Consider the following 13140-nt stretch of genomic DNA (forward strand, 5'->3'; position numbering starts at 1 on the left):
GAACAAAATGGCCTCCCACTCTTGAGATGTTGGGTATTGTCCAGTTCTTGTTGTCAGTATGAGATCTGCAGTGTTTGATTCTGATTGGTGGGGAGCAGGGTCTCCGCAGTCCTATCGGGAGAGTTAAACACGGGCTGATGTTGTGTGACTGGCAGGAACAACACAGGAGACCGAAGAGATGTCACTTCAGCTCATGTTAGTCGTGTCATTATGTTTGGCACTTTGGCAGTTTATTCGGTGACGGATGAACTTCAGCTTGTGATGAGAGAACATCTGAGTCTGTGAGGCTTTAGATTACATTAATGCATTACCAGGGACAGAAAGAGTACTACAATACTTTACTCTAGTAAAAGTAACATTACTTGTGAAAAAGATTACATAAATAATACATTTAAATAATAGTAAAAAGGAGGTCTGTTAAAATCTGCTCCAAGTAAACCTTACTGCGTTACATTTTTAAAAGGAGGAGAGGAACATATATTATGATATACCTTTTATATTACAGAAGACCTTTAGGCAACAAAATATAGGCAACATATAGCGTACACAACACACCACAGAGCCTGATGTCCAAAACAACAATAAATTCAATTTTTTGACATGTCGCTTTGCAGCTCTTGCATAAAACTGTGAGATGTCCGTCTCACACATGCAGTCTTAGACTGAAGCGTTATTAGGAATCCCACTGCATTTCTTGGCAAAACCCGCCTAATGTTCAGGAAAATTTCCTGCATGGGGTCATGCGTGAATGGGAGCAGGGATTGATATTCAGGGGATCTGTAAGTCAATTTCTCACATCATTTCAAGGAAAATATTGCTGTATTGTTGCTGTATTGTGAATAAGAACAGTAACATTGCAGGGAAAAGCATGTAAAGGGTCCGTCTGACGAAAAACACGAGGGGATCAAGGGGCTCCATTGATGACATATTAAACAACCGTCTTCCTCAGTGTGGCCTTACTAGAATTAACCTGAAAAGAAAACATAACTCAGATAATTAAAGAAAAATGGCAGACAATATATGAAAAATTCTATGGACACTATGGTGTAATAATCCTTAATTAAAAAGGAGGCAACAACACGGACACACTCTAAACAATATAAACTACAGGCAGTGTACAAACTCTCACACACAAAGCAACATTGACTAGCAACGTTGGCGTTCTCCCCTGGAGAGTTAGAAACATCACAGTCAGTGTGCTGTTATACTCACCTGCCTGCTGAACGTCTGGTGCACCAAAAAAATCCTCCTCAATCTGTTCCAGATTCAACTTCTCTGCTTGTTCCTTCTCAAAGCAAAGTATAACCAGTCCACTCAGCCGCTCGTTCCCACTGCGCTCTTCAAAGTTTTCTCAGCATGTTGAGTTGAATGACGCTCTGTGGTCACATGAGGGATTGTTGTCTAACTAGAAGGTCCTCACACTTCTCAAAGGCAAAAGTCAACGTAGGAGGATTCAACAGAGCATTTTAGCATTTAGCATGTAAGCCAGACTCAGCATGCACCTGTTGGGTGTTTGTTTGAGGCCTCCTAGCGTACTGGCTGAGTGGTCCATTAAGCTTAAGCAGTGATTAACTAAGGTAGATGCAACCAAAGTCAACGTACAATAAGGCCTCAACCCATAATGAAGTAAAAATGTATTACATTGCACACTTTTGTACTGTTCGTGTTACAGGTACCGACTGGTACCAAGTAGACAGATGATAGACTCTCTTCTCTGCTGCAGCTGCTGATTTGGCTCCTTGTCTGAGTTTTGTTTTGACTCTATAACGGATGAGACTTAAATGCAGCAAAGTACAATCTCTAAGAAAAGAAATAGTACATTAATATAAGTAATATTAGTAACATTTAAAAATAATCCAAAAAGTACATTGTTACAGTGACAAGAGTTAATGTCATGTGCTACTTCCACCCCTGTGCATTACAAATATGTTTGTTAGCCACTGATTTTAAAAACGGAATTATCCTTGATAATACACAAAATTATTAAATCAAGTGTTTTCCGCTTTGTCCCTGTCGTCATTAACGAGTTCACAGGCAAATTGCCTGAAGAATAGGCGACAAAAATGAAAACGAAAAATGTGTTTCCCTGGAGAGCCGAGCCAGTGGGAATGAGCCGAGTCTGCAGCTGGATGTACAACGAGGTCACTGCTGATATGACTGGAATCCCATGAGCGATGTCTTGGATAGGCAACTTGTGGCAGCAGGCTATTTTCTCTAAAAAGGAAACAAACATTTCATCCCATTATTGGCCTAATTGTTCGGATGTACTAACCCTATACAGATGCATGCTACCATTATGAATTTGAGGGCAGGGAAAGAGGACAAGGACTGCTCCAGTACTTTTCAAGGCTTCTCTGGTTAGTTCTTTCAAGGAGTCTGTGAAAGCATCATCCAGATGTTTGGTCAACTCAGAAACTGTGGGATACCTTGCAGCACTACAAGCAGGAGAAACGTCACAGCTGCATTGAATATAGAAATACAAATATGGAGAACTGAAACTTTATCATTAAATTATCATGGGTTTATGCATTTGCTATATAAAGTGTAAAATAGAGACGTCAAAATAGAGACGTCATGTGCAAAGCTATGCTAATAAATCATTGGATTATATGGTGTTCCAGCCAAATGTGTGGTTTGTAAAGAAATACAGCATTTTAACGATAAACCTTGGCAGTTTTTGGGACAACACATTAAATCATGGAAGCTAAGACGTCTGGGGAAAAGCTTTTGAATTCCACTTCAGCCACTAATTACATGAAAATAACATTTCCTGATAAAGATTTGTTCGCTTTAACCTCATTTTCCCTGAAATTAAATCACAACCATGCGTTCTAAAACTGGTTCTCTCGTTTGGTCATCTACTGCTTGTACAATATTTCTCTGGATGAGAAAGATCACTGTTAAGACTATGAAAGGCAGAAGTATGAAAGGCAGAAGTTTCCTCAAACACAAGGCCCAACCAAGTCACGTGAAGTATTTCATCTGTTGTAAAGCCATGTTTAAAATAGTCTTCAATGTACTCACAACACATTTCCATGTCAAACAGGCTAACCAGCCAAAGAGCTGCTTCTATGACTGTTGTGTTTAAGTATCTCATAACTATGACTTTCTATCTCATGATTTCGACTGTGGGGATATTTCTATTATCAAGTCTAACTTTTAATTATTATTATTTATTTTTATTTATTTATCATTCATTTTTTTGCTGGTGGATTCGCGGGCCACATAAAATGACGTGCGGGCCAGATTTGGCCCGCGGGCCTTGAGTTTGACACCCCTGGTCTAATCAGTCTGGGCAAAACAGTGGTTGGCTCCTCTAGTGTATTTGTTTAAGAACTTGCTATACTGGAACATAGAATCCTCCAAACATGCAGCTGACTGGAATCTTGTTTTAGTTGTTTGTCAAGTATTAGCCCCTTACCAAACGAAGGTGTGCCTCAGCTGCTCTCTGTCGTGTGTCTTTGTTTCGGAAGAAAGGCCAAGGTCAGCTTTCCACACCCGTTTTTCAGACTCTGCTCTTCTGCCTAGATCTTACTGCTCGACTGCCTGTTTCCTACCTTCCCAAATTTATATCAGATTTCAGAATCAGTTTATTGGCCAATTCGTGTGTCTTGACAAAGAACATGAAATAAGGGGACAAACTGCAAAATACATATATTTTGTCCCTTATAACTTCAACTCCACTCTTTTCTTGTCGTGTTGTAAAACCCCAGCATGCCTCTTTATCTTTTGCCTCCACTAACACATCCAGCACTCAAAATGTATGTTTGCTCCAGCCCTTCAGCTTCCCCGGGGTCTGGGAACTACTTTTGACCTGATCGAAGCTTTTGAATTCCACTTCAGCCACTAATTACATGCAAATAACATTTCCTGATAAAGAATTGTACGCTTTAACTTCATTTTCCCTCTCAACTCGTGCTGTTCATGAAAAAAAAAAAAAAAATAATCACAAACATGCGTTCTAAAACTGGTTCTCTTATTTGGTCATCTACTGCTTGTAGAATATTTCTCTGGATGAGAAAGATCACTGTTAAGACTATGAAAGGCAGAAGTATGAAAGACAGAAGTTTCCTCAAACACAAGGCCCAACCAAGTCTTAGATTAGAAAGCTTTATTAATCCCCGGTAGGGAAAGTCATTTGCCACCATATCAACTCATAGAGACAACAAACAATGGACATAGTTGTCACAGTACACAAACAGAAAACACAGTACAACGAATAAATAATACCATAAAAAGCCATTTGAGACATGATTAACAGCGGAAAGTTACATCTAAAAAGCACATTTAATTAAAGTGTTGATTAAAAAATCTGACCGCTGCTGGAACAAAATACTTTGAGTCAATCAGAACACTGAGAGATCAGTCGTTCACTGAATGAGCTTCCGAGTCCATTAAAAACACAGTGTAATGGATGGCCTTCAAAGTACACAACCGGCCTTTGTTCTCTTTTCTACATTGACCTCAAGTGAGTCTGGGGCAAGGCCAATCACTGAGCCAGCCTTTCTGATCATCTTATTGATTCCGTTTTTATGCAGCGATGCAGCCCCCCAGCAGAGGACAGCATAAAAGAGGACACAAGCTAAGATCCCCTGATAAAAAAACAAAGTTGTTGCAAAAGCTCCTGTGGTCAGTTATATAACTGTCATGAGTAATTGATTAACACAAGGCACTACAATGTAAACCCACAAAAATGTCTCACAAAGGATTCCCATTCAAATCAAAATACCCCCCCCCCCCACACTCCAGCTGGAACATCTGTAGTAATAGATGCTGCTTTAGATTTACTGCAAGACTAAAATGTTTACAGTCTTATGATTGTTGCATTTTGGTTTTAATGCAAATGGCTGCTGATGGGCCAACTCAGCATTCACTGTAAATCCATCTTGCTTGGATGCCATCAAACAGTGGTGGACTCTGAAAAAGGCACCAGCTGCATAAGAGTGTGGAGAAAAACTTCAAACATGTAGGGCAGCCCTAGAGGAAACTTTACATGTTCTTGCACATTGAGCCACCAAAGGGGGCACTTGATGTTTTAGCCAAAAGAGATCTTGCAATTAATTCACAAGTATATGAAAAACTGGGATTGTAATGGTAATTTTTTAAGTGGTATATAAATATATAACTCAGTATATTGTATTCATGCATAAGTAATTTTGTTCTGAACTTTGTTGAACTTCACCGTGTCTCTGTTGTGCAAAAGAAGAATTCTCCCTTGCCTGTTCACAAAGATAACTAACTGTGTTGTATGAGAATGTTCCACCACCAAGGCCTTTAGGCCGCTTGTTTTGGTTGCTGGCCGTTTGTTTTTCATTGTTGTTCCTATCAGTCTGAGACCAAAAGTGTGAGACCAAAATGTCTGTAACATTGGCCATCGGCCCCCACCTTTGCTCATTCTGTATAAAGAAAGCTTGTTAACTTGAGACTGTACACATTCTGTTGTAAATACTTAAAAGACAACCTCTGTTTTTTGGTATTATTTATTTCAGCAGTAAAAGACTCACGCAAAGAGGCTATAGGAATATTTTCCACCACAGGATACAAACAAGGCACTTTGCTCCTGTCCCGTCAGCTGCCCCTGGGTCTGGGAATTACTTTTCACCTGGTCGACAATCTCCCAGGTGAAGCCTGAGCACCCCCTGACTGTGCAGCCGCAACAAGATGTCAAACTCAGTCGGCATGGAGTGAACCGCTAAGGGTTTTATGTCATCGAAGTAGTGGTTAGTCAAGGCATAGAGTCCATAGGGGTGATTACTGAAGGGCCAGAACCCATACAGATGCACATTGGCACAATGTTCCAGTGCCAGGCTAGCCATGAATAGGCCGGAGCTGGGCCGTTGTGCTCGTAGGCCTTGGGAGCGCCAGAAGAGGGTCAGATTTCGGAGGTACTCAGGGTTGAGGAAGACAGGCAGGATGGGGCTTTCAAAGTCCTCAATGCTGTAGATGACCCGCATACACACAGTGCAGTGTTGGGAAGGAGCAGCAGGGAGTTGCCATAGCTACGTAGATTCTCCACAAATGGACGGCGACGCCCCATCAGAGACCCATACCTGAAAATAAACAGCAGATGTCAAGCAACATGACAAGAGGGAACATTTAAGGGTCAGTGATTCATTCTTTCGCTCACTTATGTTTGAAGATGCTTGGATTTGCTGTCACAAGGTCAGTCTTGATGCCCACATCCTTCCTATAGCCTTCGTCCAAGGGAGGTAAGTTGCACCTGAACAACAAAGCAACAAAGAAGATGTAGGGATTGTTATATAGAATATCCATAGAGGTGAGTTTAATTCTGTTGATTAAGATTGTTCACTACACGGGACACCTTTCTCACCTGATAACAAACTGAGCTGAATCAATCATCTTTCCACAGCTGCTGTTGGTCAGGATCCCACCGCTCCCAACAACAGCACATGTGTCAAATTTTTTGTTTGGCAACGGATGCTCCTGGAATCAGCACCAATGGGAAATGTACAACTGAGCTGATTGCTGATTTTAGAAAAAAAGAGTCAAAGACACACACACCCCTGTCTACATCAATGGATCTGAGGCGGAGCAAGCTCCTGGGAATCAGTATCATAAACAACCTGACACAGTCATCTAGTAAATGGCTGTATTTCTTCCTCATTAACAAAACTTAAAAAGTAAAAATACCTGTGCCAAGTTCACGCTAACATTTACAGAGGAGGTATAGAAAGTGAAAGATCAGTTAAACGTTAAATGTTTGTGACAAGAGGGGTCTGCAAAGAGCCCAATTAATATTAAATACCCACGTCAGCCACAGCCTGTTTACTCTGCTGCCTTCTGGCAAGAGGTACAGAGGTATCATGTGCCATACCACCAGACTTCAGGGCAGCTTCTTTCCTCAGGCCGTGAGAGTCTTAAATTCATCCTCCACCATATCATATATACATTTATTTTTTGTGTGTCTTTATCTTATGTTTAAAATGGGACTGAAAACTACATTTACTTGCACAACCCTATTGTACAATGAAAATAAATTAACCTTAGGTCGGACTGGTCTACTTTCTGTTCCCAGAGTCAGAACTAAACATGGAGAAGCAGCGTTCAGTTTTTCTGCTCCACATATCTGGACCAAAGTCCCAGAAAGCTGCAGGTCTGCTGAGACCCTCAGCTCCTTTAAATTAAGATTGAAGACTTTTCTGTTTGCTGCTGCCTTTAATTGAACCAGATTCAAGGCTATTACTCAATTTCCTGCATTTCTGCATTTTATACTGTATTTTATTTCTTACACTGCTTTTTAGTGTTTTAATGACTGTTTTGTAAGGTTTTTGCAGAAACTTAAGGGCTGGACCTAAATGCAGGGAGACACAGGAAACGGAAGGTTGGATAATTGTGGGTTTAATTATAGCAAAAAAAGTATTCAACACAAAAACGTGTGAATCACAAGTCCATGAAAATAAAACATCCAAAGAATCAGGGAACACGGCAAAGGGGAGCAGACACGAAACGTACCAGGAGGAAATGGCAGGCAGACGACAGACAGACCAGGTTATACCAGAGACGAACGAACAAGAGCCAAGGGACACACAGGGTTTAAATACACAGGGAAGGTGCAGGTGATTAGACACAGCAGGTTTCAAATAAGGGTGGAGCAGACAATGACGAGAGGAACAGACGGGGGCAGAAAGTCAAGTGAAGCACACTGAGGAGGTGCAGGTGATTGAACGCAGCAGTGTCTAATTAGGGAAGGGCAGACCATCACAGGGGTAAGACATGAATAAAGTGCAAGTCACATGGAACATCTCAATAAAACAGAATAAATAACTAAATCCAAACATAAATCGTGACATGTTTTTAATGTTTCAATGAATGTTTTTTTTTTAAATCTCCTTTTCTTTTGCCTCATGTTTTGATGCTTTTAATGGTTTTATGTGAAGCACTTTGAATTACCTTGTTATTGAAATGTGCTATACAAATAAACTTGCCTTGCCTTGTACCCTTGTGGTAAAACATTTGAGGAGCAATCAAGTCACCAAACAAGCAGCAGATGTTGTGGTAAATATTCATGAATGACAAACAACATACCTTTGGAAAGGTGCTAAAAAGCTCCGGGGTCACATGGACTTTCTGCTCATATCCATAGTGCACATTTGTTCCCACTGGAGTGTTGGCCTGGGTAATGATAGCCTTGTCAAAACCATGCCACTTGTTTCTCAGCTGAGATCTGAGGAATCACAATGAATTTGTTACGTAACATACAAGACAGTCTGGAGTGTTGTAGAACAGAAAGCTTCATAATTTTCATAGGCAGTTTGTTTAAATGAAATGTTTCTTCTCATGTATGGATACTAATTCCATAAGAAGACCACGGTGAGCAGTCTTAAAGTCCTTCAGAAGAAGAACCTCTGTTTTACCATAACTCACATTACTTTAATGTTTTATTTTGACCATGTGGTTAATAAAAGATATAGAGTGTACTGGCATTATTTGGAGTGGATTAAGTACTCCGTCTGACTCATATTGTGTGTTAAGATTCTATGTTAAGATATTTGAGTCCCTTTTATCAGAATTAAGCAAATTGACTCAATTGCAACTTGATTAATGTGCCGCTCTTGAGCACATCTTCATGTACAGTTTATTTAAACTACTTTTCAATCATACATCCCCGAACTGACGACCTGTATGGAGTGTTGACAATCGAGGTAAAGATATCCATGCATGGATAATTATTTGCAATTCTGGCAACTATTTAAATTTTTGTATCTGTGTTTATTTGTAAATTTAAGAACAGAATAATTTCAAAATAAATTACCCGAATTGTTGGTAATTGTCCTCCTGCTTCTTCCAGGTTTGAGAGTAACGCTCTTTAACTTTATTAAAGACCTCCCTGTGAAAAACACACATATGCAAATATACAGTCAGGTTTTTCCTGTAGCCCTGAAGCACTGACACGTCATGATCTGATGAAGCGATAAACAAAACAATCCCCTAAGGAGAAGCAGTGACATGTTTGCTCGCACCTGCAGCCTTTACAGAGTTTACCGTTCCAAGGGGGTCTCTTCTTGTGAGGAGGCGATCTGTGAAGTTCCAGATTACTGTGGAGCAAACAACACCGAAACAGGATAGGTGAGTAAGATACTGATGCCAGAGGTAATACAGACATACATCTTACTGGCTCTGAACCCCATTTGCCTTTGCTTTATGTGACTCATTGCACAAGACGCAGAATAAACTGGAACCATAGACTACTACACCAAAATAAAGATTTTATTGACAATGTCATGCAGCTAAGTACATGCAGCTGATTCAAATCTTGTTTCTTGACTGACGTGCCAAAGCAATCACCTCAAGCTTTAGTCCCTCACCATTCCCAGTCCCTCATCTCTCACATTCTCATCAGATTTCAGAATCAGTTTATTGGCCAGTCTCTTGACAAAGAACATGAAATAAGAGGACGAACTTGAAAATACTTATATTTTTTTATTATATTATATTATATATTATATTTTGTCCCTTATAACTTCAACTGCTTCACTCTTATCTTGTAAAACCCCAGCAAGCCTCTTCATCTTTTGCCTCCACGAACACACATCCAGCACTCAAAATGTATGTGTGTGTGTATGTCAGTGTGCTACAGGTGGTTGTAAAAAGTAATTACACTCTTACTTGTGGTAGAACATGGCCCAGTGTAACGTGGGCACCGCGAGAGTCATGATTCAACACTTTCTATTCACCATATTCATGTGATTGCAAGTAAAAGAAATTACACTCGTGACAAAGTTCTGTTTAGCAAGCTGTTTTAGCCTCTACTTGGCACGAATCACAGTAAAAGAGCAATAAACTATGTCATATTGGGACGTTCAACTACCACACTTTAATGTCTGACGTTTCGCACTTCCACACACCACTGTGAACGCAGCGTAGTATCCTTGCGATGGCATCCGCGAGAAAGGGCAAGCTCAAAATGTGGCAGGCAGCTCGTAGAGGCACTTCCTATTGCAAGCTCAGCTGCCGCAGCAAGTTGTGCCACTGTTTGGGAGAGGTGCCGCGGCAGTTTAGCCTTTATTTGTCGTTATTTGACAATGTGTGACAATGCATTATGGTCCTTGAAGGTATGACTGTTGGTAGTTGTCATTGGATTTGTAAAAAAATGCCAAGTTGTAATAGTATGGCTACTCGTTTTTATTAAACTAAGCTCATAGGTTAACATCAGTTGGCACTTGTTTTCATGGCAACTACACCAGCAGACTAAACTGGGGTGAATGAACGGCTATGCTAACGAATTTCATTGCACAATGGATTTATAAATTAAGAAAAATATATTTTCAAAAAGAAACAGAGGAAAACATCTCTCTACCTGTGGTGATACATAAAACATATGTGCCCTGCATTAGTTTACTCCTAACAGAAGCGCTCACTTAAAACCTCTTCAGAGCGAGATTTTTAATCGAAGAGAGCGTCGTAGAAATCAAAGTTCATAAAGAAATTACACTTTTTTTTTCTTTTTTTGTATCGAAAAAAGTCTCCTTAATTTAATCATGTTAACCATTTTACACACTGCAAACACCATTATAAACTATTCTACTAACTAACTAAGAAGATTCGCCACAATATCATGCATTTTACGCCAGAGCCGGCAAGACAACAACTCAGAGAATGCTTCGTAAACCGGAACAATAGCTTCCTCCTTAGCATATCACACAGCTAACAACATTAGCATTTCACACAGAGTTCAACGGTAGCGTCCAAATTACTCTCCGTCAAAGCGTTGAGGAGTTACAGCCAACAAGCCACAGAAAGCACAACTCCCACACTGCGAAATTTTATAACTGTATCATAACTTGAGTCGGTTTTCAGGTCCAAAACGGGGAATTTCCAAATTATTCCGTATGGGTAATATGTTAGTCTGCTAAGTGTGTACGTCTGGAACTTAAAATGGCATTTCTCCGTTCATCTGAGCCAAAATGGTGGTCAGAATGCCGGCGGCGAATCATACAGGGGGCTTGGGGGCTGACCGCGGCACGGTTTTGGAGTTTTATTGGCTGAAAATTCTGTCAATCACTTAATGGAACGCACGAGTGTCTTCCAAATAAGCACCCGATTTTAACGAGTGGTCACATGACAAGATCCGCCCGGCAGAGCAAGGGCTCCAGATAAACAGACAGAGACGAGGAAAATGCATCCAGGAGAGATATGAGAGGTCAAAATGGGTCAAAATGATGCCAAAATGGTGCCAAACAGCTTTGTTAGGATAGATTGTACAATATGAGTGATAAACAAAGTAATATCAAAATATAGTGAAATATATAGTTATAAAGTATATAAAAGTACAATGGAACAGCTGCAAATTCTGGTTAGAAAATGAGAATTTGGCATGGTTTTTTTTAGATAAACACCTATAACTGGGGTTTGCTTCACTTTATTTACACCAAATCTGTTTGTGAGGCACCTGCATCCTTTGTGCTATGAATTGGGTATGTTTTTAGGCAAACCAGAGCCTCATTTAATAAATTACAGTGCTTTTTCTTCAGACGAACCTGGGAATTTCCCCTGTTTGCTGTGTTCAGTCTTCAGCTACTATTAACCAGTAACATATACACAATATTTACTCATCTCATCAAATCTCACAATCCCTAGTGTTATTCAAGCATCAACATTTTTAAAATAGACCTTGTAGTTACAGAATTGTAGTCTCTTTTGTATGGGTTACAATTTTCGAGAAGAGGCCTAAAAAAAGGCGTAGGGTTCAAGAGGTTTTAAAAGTACTTTTCATTCACTTATTTTTTATTTTGAATACATTGCTGTATTTTTCAATGTTAAAGATCACAACTTGATTTGATTTGATTTGTTTGTGTCAAACATTATGAATATGTCTCCTCTCCCCCTCTCTCACCTACCCAGTCCCACCCTTTCAAAATAAAAGCCACATAGAGTAACTGTATATTAACATGAGGCTCAGAATGACGCTCCCATCATTTCCAAAGGCTTCTCAAACAAAGATGTATATGTCCAGTGCAGAAATGATGGGAGCCATTTGGGGACTGTCCATCACGAATACAAGATTCAATCCAAGAGTAGGCTATGAATCTAAAATGCAGAAAAGAGAGAAGCGCTATCTCAACTGAACCTGAACGACACTACCGGTAACATCGGCGTGTATGTATATTGCGACGTCTTCGGGCTGTAGAAGCCACACTGTCAAAATTTCTTCCAGACCACAACTTGAATTTCAGGTTCAAATTTTCTTTTCAAATGAACAAAACTTTTGACCTGGATTTAGATCAATAAATTACACTCTTACTTGTCGCAGAACATCAGCAGGCTCCCCAAAAAGAAGACCATGATCATCAAAAAGAAGAGTGACTTCAAGAGCTGTCCCTTCATGCTTCTTCACTCCTACTAACTTCACCTGCAAATTCCCTCACCTTCTGTTCCCGCACTCTCTCTCTCTCGCACTCAAGAGTTTTTGTCGTTGTCAGTAACTCAGTTAAGATCCGAGCACATCGTCTACATTCCACCACAGCGCAGCTAAAGCTCCTCCCAATCAGAGTGACTCATGATTGAGCGCTCTTTACAACCCATGGCCACTCTATGTGGCTTAGCATTATATCTTGAGACATTATATGTGACAGTCTTGTGCATTTTTAACAGTTGTAATATCAACAGACAATTTACCACACAATTGTGAACACTTTCCCTCTCTTAGAACATACACAGATTGAGTTTGTACTGGAGCAGCAGCAGTAGAAGAATGGACGTGTAGCCCAAGCACCTCTTTTTCCCCTTGAAAGACGCAGAATAAGAATAAAAAACATTTGAAGAACAATAGGTCCTACACTCTGACTACGTCGGTGTTCGGGCCCTAATAATAATAATTATTATTATAATTCCTACTGTTTCAATAGGGACCTCGTGGCCCGACGTTGTCGGTGCTCGGGCCCTATTGAAACCGATAGTGAACAGTCTCTGTATACATATACAGTATATATGCGTATATATATGCCAATTGTGACCCGGTGATCCTAAATGCACAAGACCCAGAATAAACTGGAGCCAGAGACTACGATACAAAAAACGTAGATTTTATTGAGAATGCATGGAATAGAAGACTTGTCTCCACTCAACAAGTGAGTTTCAATAGAGGGCCAAAATGCAGATCATATTAAAGGAGGGATGGAG

The 13140-nt window shown here is 40.1% G+C and overlaps 1 protein-coding gene across 1 annotated transcript; it reads right to left on the minus strand.

Annotated features, from left to right (window-relative positions):
* Positions 1-4778: 4778 nt before the first annotated feature.
* LOC306709021 (alpha-2,8-sialyltransferase 8E-like) lies at positions 4779-12398 on the minus strand. The gene is given in 8 exon segments (XM_079177032.1): positions 4779-5957; positions 5960-6050; positions 6128-6220; positions 6332-6444; positions 8047-8185; positions 8774-8848; positions 8982-9056; positions 12263-12398. Coding segments are annotated over 8 exon segments (1035 nt in total). The 5' UTR covers positions 12346-12398; the 3' UTR covers positions 4779-5591.
* Between the last annotated feature and the right edge of the window lie 742 nt (positions 12399-13140).

Source organism: Pholis gunnellus (assembly GCF_910591455.1).
Source record: "Pholis gunnellus genome assembly, chromosome: 17".
Lineage (NCBI taxonomy): Eukaryota > Metazoa > Chordata > Actinopteri > Perciformes > Pholidae > Pholis > Pholis gunnellus.